Genomic DNA, 13,084 nt, shown 5'->3' with positions numbered 1-13,084 from the left:
ATAGGTCACTAAGAAAACACCACCAGAAAGACGAGCGAACCAAAATATACAAATAGCAAGGTAAACAAGGCATAGAATGAAGCTACAGCAAAGCTAGAAGATTCAGAGATTCACAAACCCTTTAGTGTTGCATCACTTCTCTCATTGGTTCTACCTGCACACTACCAGGCGTCTGTGCACTTTCCTCCTCGATCCGGCAACCTTTCATATTTCAAAATATAAACAAGAAGTTGGAAAACTGACGCTCCTAAATGGGGAAGGAAGGGTCCCAAAGACCCATCAGAAGGCATTTCATTACATAACACTGGCTTTCTGGCAGGGCTCCTAGTGGTGGCTCCTTGGTGCTATGTCACCACAGAGAAAAACCAAAGGGGGTACTCACTAGGGCTAGAAGAGTGCCACAGAAAGTAATCCTCCAGAAAATTGGGGGTTAGAGATGAGTTAACTGCCCCTAATCCACACAAGCCTGGAGCAGACCAACAAGGTTCACAAAGATGAAGGAAGGGACCAGTGAAATCTACAAGAAAGAACATGAATCTGCAAACAATTGGCCACGTCACCTGAGATACGGCTGACTGAGTCAAGTGTTCATACAGGATCTCGGCCCACACCCAGCAATACTCACACACATAAGGGTAAAACATATACTGCTCCCAACACGTGCACCAACAGCAGAAGGTGTGATTATCAGTCAGAAAAAACTCTCTCCGCAACCTGTGAGCGGAGCAACAAAACCTCCAGGACAGGCAACCATTGTATAGGTAGCCCATCATCTTGAGCATTCCCAACATCACTAAACTGATGTATTAAATTGCCCAAACCTAGCCTAACCAAAGACCCAAAAATAGAAAATGGGACATCACATCAATTTTGCAAGCCACTGATTTTTAGCACATCAGTTTTTGGCCTTGGGGATACAGTATGTCAAAATGTATTGTACTATTCGAGAGGATGTGTTAGTTTAGGAGCCTGTTCTAACTGAGGAGATTAGGAAACTGAATGAACCAGACAAACCTGTTTCTCAATAGCTGAGGTAGAGGTGGCAGAGGAGGTCCCTTTATATGTGGCACAGATGGCCAAAACAAGATATTCATCATCCTCCTCATATATAACAACAGGAGATCAGTAGCCATACCACACTGTGTGATAGTGTGGTTAGCAGATCCACAATATAACAGCAACCTAATAACCCACAGCTCATGAAGACAACTCAGCTAAAATAAAAGTCTAATGGCAATAAACTACATGTCCCCAACATTGAAAAAGAGACTCCTGAACCCAACAGGCAAAGTGATAGAGGCAGCAGGAGTGACCATCAGGGTCCAAAATCACTGAATCACACAAAGAAAAACTGCACACTGCAGGCTTCAGGCACGAAAGGTGGACGAGGAAGCCATAACAGCTTCTCAAACATTTAAGCCTGACAAAACCTCTTCCCCCAAGGAAGAGAAATACCAGTCACCTAGACCATGCTGCAGATAAGAAGGCAAGCCAGGCACAGGAAATGTGTTTGCTGATCAAATGCTGACCCTCAACTTTTAACTACTTGGAGTAGGAAAGTATTTGCAGCAATGGATTAATACAACCTCTTACGTAATCCAGGTGCATCTTCAGCCGAAGTGCAGGGCCTGACATACAAAAGAAGCAGAGCCAGGTGCAGTAACCACAAAAGCATTGAGCTAACTACTATCATTTCCCATCAACAGGCCTCACAGTTAGCAACAAACATGCACACTACCCTGAAAAAGAGAGAAGTCAGGAGTAGTCAACTGACAATGGAGGAAACACACATCCTGTACAAAAGACAGACAGCAGTACTCCTGCCCAGCACAAAGAAATTATGTTTGTTACCCATAATTTAGTGACATAAAATATGGTTGTCATTCACTGACTTTTACATCATACATAAACCTGTAATCAATTTAAGTACCTGAAATACAGTATTATTACATAAGAAAGTTATACGTTCTGAAAGTTCTCATACAGGATCACTTATCAGTATGGTTTATCTCACCTTAGGTTCCTTTGGCTGTGGGTTGGTCTGGGATGCATCCTCTTTTGCGTCGTCGTCATCCACAAGGTCTAGCTGACCCTTCAGGAACAATTCTAACTCTTGCTTTTCCACCTCGGGCTTTAAGCGCTTGTTTTTAATGAGAATCTTGAATTTTAATTCGTTAGGTGATGGAAGAGGGTGGCCAGGGACAAGCTGCAGCAAATTCATGCCATGTTACAATGAGAAGTGCTATTTATACTTTAGCATGATTACTTATTAACTATCATTCCATTTAATTTATTACTTATAAAATTTGTTCTGAGCTGCCACCTCATCCTTCCTAGTGGCTTGAGTATGAGGGTGGCTGGCTGGCTGGAACACACTGTAGCTTGGGCTACCACCTATGGTGGCGAGCCATTGCAGAGAATCATTTAAGTGTTTTAACAACTAGTTTAGTAGTTTGGTATTTCCCAATCTTTTTTTATGGAGATTTTGTATATTTTATTGTTTGCCACTTTTTTTTTTTTGTTATTTGGGTCGTTCACATTAGTAGCCGACTAATATTTGACCCCAGAAGTTCTTCCTCATCCCATTGATGGAACAAGATATTGGTCCTTGCTCTCAGTTGGCCAGAATTGGTACAGGAGCCTGGCATTAAGTGGGTGCCTAAAATGTCTGTTCAGTAAGCTCTAGGAAGCTATCGAGATGCTGTCCTAACAGACATTTCATTACATACTATACTTTATTTCTATTTGTTAAAAAATCTTAGTACAGTATTTCTTATTTTTTATAATAATTGTCGTGCTGCACATAAACCAAATGCTAAATGGTAACATGTTAATTATGTCCTGTAACACAGTGATCCATGTTCTTGGCTCAGAATTGAGGAAATTGGATTTAGTTTCTTTTTGAGCAGAACTCCATCGAGGTTAAATATAAATAGCTTTTTCTGCCGACTGCCAAATTGTTTTCACAGAATATATATAACTATATATACTGCATTAAGATGATAAATACGTACTGTATTTATCATCTTAATCAATGTTTATCTAACATATATCAATGTTAGATAGCCTTTTAAATTTTAATACTAAAGTCAAACTACAAAAATCCTATAGATTACCTCTAGATAATGAAAAGTTTAAGTAATGTCAATGTCTGATGATCACTATGTACACAGGACATCAAATAAAACTATAAAATTATTGTACAGCTTAAGAGTAAACTAATGCCATATGAAGTGATGACTAATGAAACTCCTTTTTCTAGCGAGGTCCTCAGTAGCTCTCCAAGCTAAGAGCAGGTCTACCTAACCTTAGGGAAAGAGATGCACCAGGCCTTCAAAACCTACTCCTTCACTACTGGCAACCAGGTCCAGAATTTGGTTTTCTATGAGGAGACTGGAGCTTTTGAATAGGAAATCTGCACAAAAATCAGGAAAAATAATTGGAAATCAGTGTAATGTACAATAAGCTTTAAATGTGTTTACAATTAAAATTGTACCTGTTTATATCTTTGTGGATTTGGCCCTTGTGGATTTGTTCATTTGATGAATAACACTATTGTAATTTTTGTGTGTAATCTTTGTAACAGTTTATGAGCTAGGAAACTTCATAAGCCATATTATTAACTTCATTATTATTAACTTATTATTTAACTTATTATTAACTTCATAAACTTCTTATTGTTATAAACAACCTCATAGTGCTTCGTAACTCAAACTGTTTAATAAATGTAAAGAAAATTGTCATAATTGTTGAAAGGGGGATTGCATACATGCTTGATGAATCCTGCCCCCAGGTGAGCGAGTGGGGGGGGGGGAACCCCAGGTAGCCTGGGCTGCCCCCTGGTGGTAATCAGGATCATTATGGTTACAATGCTTACATCACAGCAATGATATTTTCCCCGTTAGCTACAAGAATTTAATTTTCTTCAGATTTCAGTTTGTTCTGGTTGCACACTTATGCTTTCTGGTGGAGTTTTTCTAGGTTTTAGGTTGATCACTGATCCCAGAGCACCCCTTGCCTCATACAGAGGCAAGGGCCTGGTAACTGAGTGGACAGCATGCAGGACTCTTAATCCTGTGGCTCGGGTTCGATTCCCAGACCAGGCAGAAATCAATAGGCAAAGTTTCTTTCACCATGAATGCCCCTATTACCTAGCAGTAAATAGGTACCTGGGAGTTAAACAGCTATTACGGAGCTGCTGCTTGGGGGAAGGGGGTTTACTCACCTAGTTGTGCTTGCAGGGGTTGAGCTCTGGCTCTTTGGTCCCGCCTCTCAACTGTCAACTGGTGTACAGATTCCCGAGCCTACTGGACTCTGTCATATGTACATTTGAAACTATGTATGGAGTCAGCCTCCACCACATCACTGCCTAATGCATTCCATTTACTAACTACTCTGACACTGAAAAAGTTCTTTTTAATGTCTCTGTGGCTCATTTGGGTACTCAGTTTCCACCCGTGTCCCCTTGTTTGCATTCCGCCCGTGCTAAAGAGTTTTTCTTTGTCCACCCTGTCAAATTTCCCTGGGAATTTTGTAAGTGGTTATCATGTCTCCCCTTACTCTTCTGTGTTCCAGAGACGTGAGTTTCAGCTCCTTTAGCCTTTTTTCATAGCTTATACCTCTCAGTTCCGGGACGATGTGTGTGTGTGTATAATTACCTAAGTGTAGTTACAAGATGAGAGCTACGCTCGTGGTGTCCTGTCTTCCCAGCACTCTGTCATATAACGCTTTGAAACTACTGACGGTTTTGGCCTCCACCACCTTCTCACCTAACTTGTTCCAACCGTCTACCACTCTGTTTGCGAAAGTGAATTTTCTTATATTTCTTCGGCATCTATGTTTAGCTAGTTTAAATCTATGACCTCTTGTTCTTGAAGTTCCAGGTCTCAGGAAATCTTCCCGATCGATTTTATCAATTCCAGTTACTATTTTGTATGTAGTGATCATATCACCTTTTCCTTCTGTCTTCTAGTTTGTGTGTGTGTAAAAAAAAAAATCATTAGTAGTTAGTAACAGTTGATTGACAGTCGAGAGGCTGGCTGAAAGAGCAGAGTTCAACCCCTGCAAGCATAACTAGGTGAATAAAGAGCCAGATTCTGGTTCAGGTTTCCAGTAAACACGGGTGGGTCTCAGAGGCCTGATGCAACTCCTTTAAGTCTTGCTAGACCTGCACTTAGTTCTGGAAATTACTGAAGGGACTTTCCCAGAAAAAAGACTACAAATTTAGGATTAAATCAACACAATAGCTAAAACACAAACATTGAGATCTTACTGGGCTGTCTGGCAGAGGTTCTTTTGAAAGTAGATCCCCAAAGTATTCATCACAGTATTTTGCCAACTTGTATTGTTGTTTCTTACAACAATGATTCTCAAAGGACAGGATAATTGGGTAGTCCGAGGTGACAAATGCACAGTCACGAATTGCAATGATGGCTTCCTTAAAGAGAATATCAGTGCACATAGCCTTTCCATGAGTGATGATTGGTTCTTCGTCCTCACCTTTACCGTCCCAACAATCAAGTTCGACACACCTGTGGGTATAATGCCATTGTTGAATTATGCAACAGAAAGAAGGTTATACTTGGGGCACCTGTATGTGAGTGTTTATCATGTTTAAGGACCTGAGCAAGGAGGCTGTATGTTGTCTGAAGACTGTTTTTTATTTACTGTGGTATTTTATATATTTAAGTCACCAGGTAGCATAAATCTTGTATACATTGTGTCTTCATCTTAGTTACACCTTATGATGTGTAAGCAATTTTATCATCTAACACTTAAGTGTGCATAAAATAAATTGCTCTGATATAATTATTTCTTCTTTTGACATAGGTAATTAGCATTCACGAAAGATAAAAAAACAGCGTTGAATGTAATGAAACACCATTTTCTGGGCGAGATGCAGAGGCACCCCGGAGCTATCCGGGCTGATATGAATGTACTAGACCATGGCATCAGTCAAGCGATTTAAGTGTCAGAGACACTTGTTTCCTGGGGTAAAAGTGCTGCTAGTTTCTTGAAGGAGCTGAGTTCTAAGCTAACTCAAACAACTTAAGAGACCCTAGAGCCGCCAGTTTGCTTTTTCAGCACCTTAGTGTGGCAATCCAGAGGGGAAATGCACACTGCATCCATGGTTCCTGCCCGCCATCTGAGGAGCTGGAGGAACTCTACAACCTGTGACAAGTAGCCTTGCACTTTGCATGTAATCAATGTTGTAACCCTTTTTGTGTAAAGAAGTTTTAACTAAAACAAAATGACAAAATACAAAAAATATATTGGGTGGTAGGAGAAGACAATATGTGCGTGTACACGGGTGCACCACAGGGCTCCGTTGGATGCTGCATGTAGTCTTCTTCGAGGTTGAGGGTCCCTACAAATGCAACCAGAAGTGGTACTCCCTATATTTCATTATTTTTTTTACATATTATATATATTATTCCTTCTAGAATTTTTTTTTATTTGTATACAGTATACAATACAGTATGTCATATTCTGTATTAGTAGTATTGTGTTAACTCTCAACTTCAATAAATAATTACTGTATACATATATTAACCTTAAGACTTGCCTAACTGTTAATTGGGCAAGTCAACTTGTTAGTTCAGACAATTATTAAACACTGTTTATGATTATCAGCCTTATAAACAAAATAACAACAATGCTGTAACATGTGTCAGCATGTTATATTTTTCTTAATAAATATTATTATTATGATTATTATTACATGTACAATTATTATGTGTGATCTAACCTGCAGCCAGCCAGCAGGGTCTGTCTGTACATCTCCGCTGTGGACTTGCCACCGAACTGTCTTCCAGAGAGGTAGGTGTTGTGGGAGGAGTTGATGTAGTAATGTGAAAGTGGTTGATCCATATCTTGGTAAATATCTAGACGATCCAAAAATACAGGCGCATTCTCATCAGACATGAGGTATGCCAACAAGCCATCTTTGCTGAATCTCTCTGTTTCAAAATGAAGAATATATTTGAGTCAATTTATTAAAGGAGAAAAATTATCTTTCAGTGCAAACACAGGAAACTAGAAGAGTATTCAAAGTATTAAAGCTTATGTCAGTTTATTGTTTATTTCATGGAGCTTGGAAAATAATAAATTAATCTCTCTTAATAAATAAATAATATAAATTAAAAAGATAAATACTATGAAAAGCAAATTTATTTGCATGAAATTTAAAATGAGAAAATTTGACTACTTAGCTAGCAAACCATCTACATTTTGTTGAGCATAGCTCTCATCCTGTAACTACACTTAGGTAATTATGAGTATGTATATTATTGTGCAGACACTAAGTGTTTTGAGTTCAACAGATAATAGTTCAAGCAAGTTCACGTACTGTTTTCGACATTCTCCGGGTGAGGTTCATGAGCTCTGATGATCTCCATACACCGCTTTTCATCATAGAGTGGATACAAAATTTCATTGAGGCTTGGGTCTCGCTGCTTCTCATTCATGAAATTAACTAGCTGTGCTAGACTGATGTGTTCCCCCTTAGTGCTGAAAGAGTAGGGGCAAAGATTAGTGAAGATCAAGAGTGGTGCATGCGACAAATCATGTAGAAAACAGTAAGAGAATCTTGTCAATACAGGAGTGTTAGGTCTGTTTGTAGACAGTTTAAATGTGAAAAGGAATTATTTCTTATATATATATATATGAAACATAATACTTGTATAATCAATTATCACCCATATGAATTTAATATTGTGCTACTCAAACTAAAATTCAAGCTTTGAGTTTGCCTTCTGAGCAGAGGTAGTGTATATGAGCCAGTGTGTTTATGGATTGGATACTACACAGTCAGGCAGGGCTGATACATATAGTACCAGCAACAGAGGAATCTTTTCAAACCAGCCTTGCAGGGTCAAATAAGATGATAGAGAATTACTGTACTGGAGAAAGAATCAGTCCAATCAAGAATGACAGACAGGAGGACTGTTCATAAAACTAAGCGTTACAGAGCCCCACACCCTCCTCTCATATCACTTGTGTGACCTTTAATGGACAGGTCTGGTTAACTATCAGGTGTCAGCACTACACCACACTTACTTTCTGACTCAAAGGAACTATCTCTGCGGTAACTTTGAGTTTCACGTTTGTGGAAAACACTACAGTATTTTAATTGTAATTTGAGTCAGTAAAATTTATACTGGGAAAGATAGTGACAACAATGAATGCCAATCGAGATGAAATTAGAAGTTTGAAAAGTTACGTTGTTGGAAGAGTTGCAGTACAAGGCTAATATAGTTCTATATTGATGGTATAACATTAGATGTATAGCAATAGTGTGTGATATGAAAAATATGGGTGAGGACAGAAGGAAAAGTAGTAGCATACATGCATAAGGAGTAATATACTGTATTACAGTGTTGCAACAAGGCATTTACAGTAGGTGTTCCAAAACATTTCTGTAAATACAGTATATTAAATGTTGCATAATTTTCATACGAGATATTACACAAACCTAATGCAGACTTACATGCTTGAAAAGAGTTCATCAATGTCAGTCCTAGGGCAGATAGTGTGGTAGAGTTTGTAGAACTTGTCATAAGAGAAGGCCTCTTTTTCAATACTGTCACCCTGTTTTTCAAAAGAATCAAAGTAATATACAGGTTATAATTCAATGCTTTCTTTAATTATGTTTTTCACAATGCAGTACTGCACAGTATAAAAGAATTATAATTGTATCTTAAGGGTAGGCGCCTAAAAATGCAAAGCATTTTTTGATGTGACAATTTTTTTTAATTTTATGATGCAACACTAAGAAATTATGCTACATGATTACAAAATAAAAATACTGTACAATTTTGTTGTACAGTTGTCTGGGAATTCGTTAGTGGGGTTTGATAGAGTGAGGATGCACTGATATATATGCTCTTACAATGTATCTCTGTGTATATATCTTACTTTTCCTGAAGGCAACCCCATTTCTTCTAAGCACGAGAACACCATTTTCTCTGTCTTGCCTGAAGCAAAGGTTCTGACAATATGCTTCACAGGAATATTGCCACCAGAATCGACCGTCATTCCAAGACGCATCCAACTGTTCCACAATTATTAGGAAAGTATGGATTAATGTACACTCTTTACACCCTCAACTGTTATAAGCTTTGTATTCCCTAAATTATAAATTAGTTTAAGGAATACAAAGCTTATACCACTTGTATTAGCTGGTATAAGCAATACAATTCTTAAATTATAATTACAAGTTATAATGTATTTGGAAGAGATATATTAATATGACAATGAAAAATGGTGTTTCTTCAGAATGATACATTTTCAAAATACAACATAAATACAAAAAAAAATAATTACAAACCATTTAGTTTAGCATTTTTTTTAAATTAAAGAAAAAAAAAATACTGTATACAAATAATTAACAAAAGGCGGCTATACGAGATAGAATTGATAAGCACATTTAAAGTACTGTACTTAAAAACAAACTTTATCCATGCTCTTACACCATATTTATTATGTACATTATTACATAACATTATAGTACTGAGAGTATTTACTTGACCGGGAAATGCCTAGGAATAAAACAATCTAGCCTACAGCACTATATTGCTGGAGCATGTTTTTTAAATTGTCATACTGCTAGAAATATCTATGTACAGTATCATGCAAATGGAAGGCGAATATACCTAAATCAGAATGAATAAAAGATATTTGACCAAGTTATAATAAATGTTTAATATTCCTCATCAAATTTATCTAGTATTGACTAAATATATCATATCAATGAGCATATTTGTCTAGTACAGCATTAACAGTGTTGGGTATTGTTCTTGACATTTCTACAGTAGTGTGTTAACTAAATGTCGGATAATATTCATTTACCTACTGCAGGTGTAGGGATATGGTGACTCCATTGACTACCACTATGCAGTGCATACTGAACCTTGTACTCGGGAACAAAGGGCTGGGAAGATGCGGTTGGGGACCCAACTTTCTACTCTTTTCCCCAAAATGGGGCAGCACAAAATCAGCCTCAGAACTAGAACATTTTGTTGCTTATCATTATTATTATTATTATTATTAAAAATATTATTGAGGAAATCCACTTGGGCTGTGAGGTGGCATGAACTTACGACCAAGGCATTGCCAGCCGCACACTCATCGATTTTCTCTTCGATGTATAGTATATCAAGTTATTGTGATTTGTGTTTATTAACATTATTAATACAGTATATTCTTATGACAGAATTTGAGTCTGTGGCCCAGCACCATTACCTAAAGGTTATTCAGCACTGGTGTTTATAAACTAGGCTACAATGCTTGGGAATCAATTCATCATTTTACTGGCTAATTGACTTTGCTTCCCAGGACACCAATGTGTTTAGGAACCCAAAAGATTTAAATTTATAATATTTTTTGTGCAGTCTTCTATGGCTATTCCATTATTTTCTGTATAATGTATGGGATGGGCAATGTTGTGTTATAGCAGTAATCACACTTTTTGAATCTACATACAGTAGGCCTACTATATACAGGAAATTTACTTTTAGGGCTAGCTTTGGCAATTTTAAATAAATGAATAATGACCTATAAAAATGGTTGGTGATGGAGGTACCCTGTAGTTTGGAATTACTGCACTGATCTAGTCTCCCAGTACCATTGCATTTTTATAAATTATCTTGTTCTAAGTATTCTATTATGTCTGGCAAAGTTATTTTTTTTAATCATATCAAAAATTTATATGTATAAATCTTAGGGTAAAGTAATTCCATTTTCATAATGTTCTGAACTTTTAGAATGTAATCTTTTTAAATTTTCTGTGCTATGATGAGTGTGATGTAGGCCTTGTCATATTTTCGTTAATCCTTTAGTTTGATATACTTTTGTGTAATAAATTATTGCACAGTTCTGTACAATGTTACCTACTTCAAACTTTTTTTTTTTATATACACAAGGGTACAGGATCAGATGACTTCTAAATCTTACCGGCAGGATTTGAGCTTTACTATCCCATTGCTTGCTTGCCCTACTAGTTTTTCCATTAAAAATTATCTGCTTTGTGGTTTACAACCAAATCTCCTAATTACTGATGGGCAAATGGATAACAATTGGTGACCAAGTGCCCTTCCCTGCCCAGGGCTCAAACCTGGGCTGATATTGCTTAGAAGGAGTGGGAACTAGCATGCTGCCACCCCACCACAGACAATTTAATAGGAATGTTCAGCTACAGTCAGATTACTCTAACCAAAGCATTATAATAATGCCATACGATAATCTATTCTTTTACTAAAGCATATAAGGGCGACAGCAGCAGTAGCAAGTTTAATGTGTTGCCACCGCTGCTTCTCTGCAGTAACTTACTGCTTCATCAAGTTGGTCTGAGGACATGCATTGTTGATTTTGCTGTTATTTGTAATTTTTCGAAGACTTTGTTGCCAGTTCTATGCAAAAGAATCCAAGAAAAATATTGTAAATATACTAATGACCTTTGGAAAAAATATGGTTCTCGGTGAATACGAAAAGCAGCTTTTCAGCTGTGCTATTCAGTTGCTCCCTAAGATGCCCCTGAGTAAGGTAAGATCAGTTGTGTCCTATGGTCTTCTAGCACCTTTAATGACCCTGTGGTACCACTGCCTAGAATGCCTCCTGCCCAACTGTCATTATCCTTGTTCAGAGGACACTCAAGATCTCACATAGGGAGCAACCCAATGCGTTAGCTCAGAAAGTCGTACAGAAAACCTTTCGAGAGCTTATTTTGCCCTTCATATAATTTAAATTAATAACATACTGTATTTTAATTGTAACATCAATAATTGAATATTAGTATTCATTCACAGTACAGTACTGTACTTTGATTATACAGTGCATGTAGAAAGATAGACCAAATAACCCAGTTCAGTACTATATTGAATTATAAACACATTTTAAATACAGTAGATTGTTAATTTTCAAAATTTATTACTGTATGTATTAACATCGGACTACTATGTGCTTATTAATTTACCAAGCTTACATTAGCAAAATATGACTCCCTCAAAATAAACTGAACTCTCAAGAGATTTTGCATTTATAAAAATTAACACACAAGTAAACAAGGAAGAATCCACACAAGCATTAATCATGCATGCATGCACACACACACACACAAACTACACCAGCATTGAATGTAATGTAACACTTCTTTCTGGTAGAGCTTCAATGGCTCCCTGAAGGTATCTCGCCGAGATAACTCCATCTAATGGGTCACATCAGTCACAGGAGTTCAGAGTGCCTACTAGGGACCAATGATGGAGTCTGCCCCCTCCCTCACAGAGGTGCAGAGAGCGAGTGACAATTTGCCACCCCCACTTGGAAAGCATTTAGAAAGTCAGTAATGCTTAACGGACAGCTGGATTGTTTACAGAAAGCAAAGCCTTGAAACAGCCTAACAACTTTGCAAATTATTCAAACAAAACAACAGATTCACTCAAAACTAGCGTGAACTTGTAAGTACTGATAGCAGCACTAGGCAGCTTGATGTAACGACTGGTATCTTTTGTTTATAGTCTAGCTTTTGTTTTAATAATGTAAATGTTTCCCCTAGTTAAAATACCAGTTTGCTTTATTTGTGTTTGATATTACATTTGATATTAAGTTTTATATTACATTTGTGTCTGAGAGTATGTATTAGTAAATGTGTATGATTCTATGTGTAAAGTTTTCCCACGCGTTTTCGTGGGAATGGCGTCCCAGCACTTCATGAGGGAGAGAGGGCCGAGACAGCCAAGGCAGCTGTATGGCTTTCAATCTCGTACCTTACACGCCATAAAACAATGTCTTATAAACTATTGTGGTAGTTCTTAAACGGTAAACAATTTTGTGGTAGCGTGACCCAACCAGCCAAAGCATGCATGGGTTTACCCAGAATGGGGTCCTGTAAACTGGCGTGTCTGTGAAACCTACAGTGATCCAAAAAACATCACTGACTTTCTGGATGCTTTCCAGGTGGGGTCACGAATTCCCACTTGCTCTCTGTGAGGAGGCCAGGTTCTGGCTCTGGTTCCTGCTAGGCCAAACAGCACATCTGCGACTGATATGATGCATTAGATGGATCAATCTCGGCAAAATAGCTTCAAGG

At 37.7% G+C, this 13,084-nt stretch overlaps 1 protein-coding gene across 8 annotated transcripts in view; it reads right to left on the bottom strand.

The window, feature by feature from the left end:
• The window catches only part of norpA (no receptor potential A), a 386,572-nt gene that overhangs the window by 45,620 nt on the left and 327,868 nt on the right, over positions 1 to 13,084 (bottom strand). For 7 of the 8 annotated variants that reach the window (XR_011228590.1, XR_006773000.2, XR_011228591.1 and 4 more), the window contains 6 exons: positions 8,917 to 9,052; positions 8,489 to 8,589; positions 7,349 to 7,509; positions 6,749 to 6,959; positions 5,273 to 5,531; positions 2,015 to 2,206 (listed from right to left, as the gene is read on the bottom strand). Coding sequence is in view for 5 of the 8 variants with exons in the window: in XM_045743920.2 (XP_045599876.1) it covers positions 2,015 to 2,206; positions 5,273 to 5,531; positions 6,749 to 6,959; positions 7,349 to 7,509; positions 8,489 to 8,589; positions 8,917 to 9,052 (1,060 nt within the window). In the remaining 3 variants the exon portion in view is untranslated. Of the gene's footprint in view, positions 1 to 2,014; positions 2,207 to 5,272; positions 5,532 to 6,748; positions 6,960 to 7,348; positions 7,510 to 8,488; positions 8,590 to 8,916; positions 9,053 to 11,328; positions 11,409 to 13,084 lie in introns of all 8 variants that reach the window. The other variant, XM_045743919.2, reaches the window with a different exon arrangement.

This window comes from Procambarus clarkii, chromosome 15, assembly GCF_040958095.1.
Source record: "Procambarus clarkii isolate CNS0578487 chromosome 15, FALCON_Pclarkii_2.0, whole genome shotgun sequence".
Lineage (NCBI taxonomy): Eukaryota > Metazoa > Arthropoda > Malacostraca > Decapoda > Cambaridae > Procambarus > Procambarus clarkii.
Note: the sequence above shows the minus strand (reverse complement) of the source record. Positions and strands in the feature narration are given on the sequence as shown.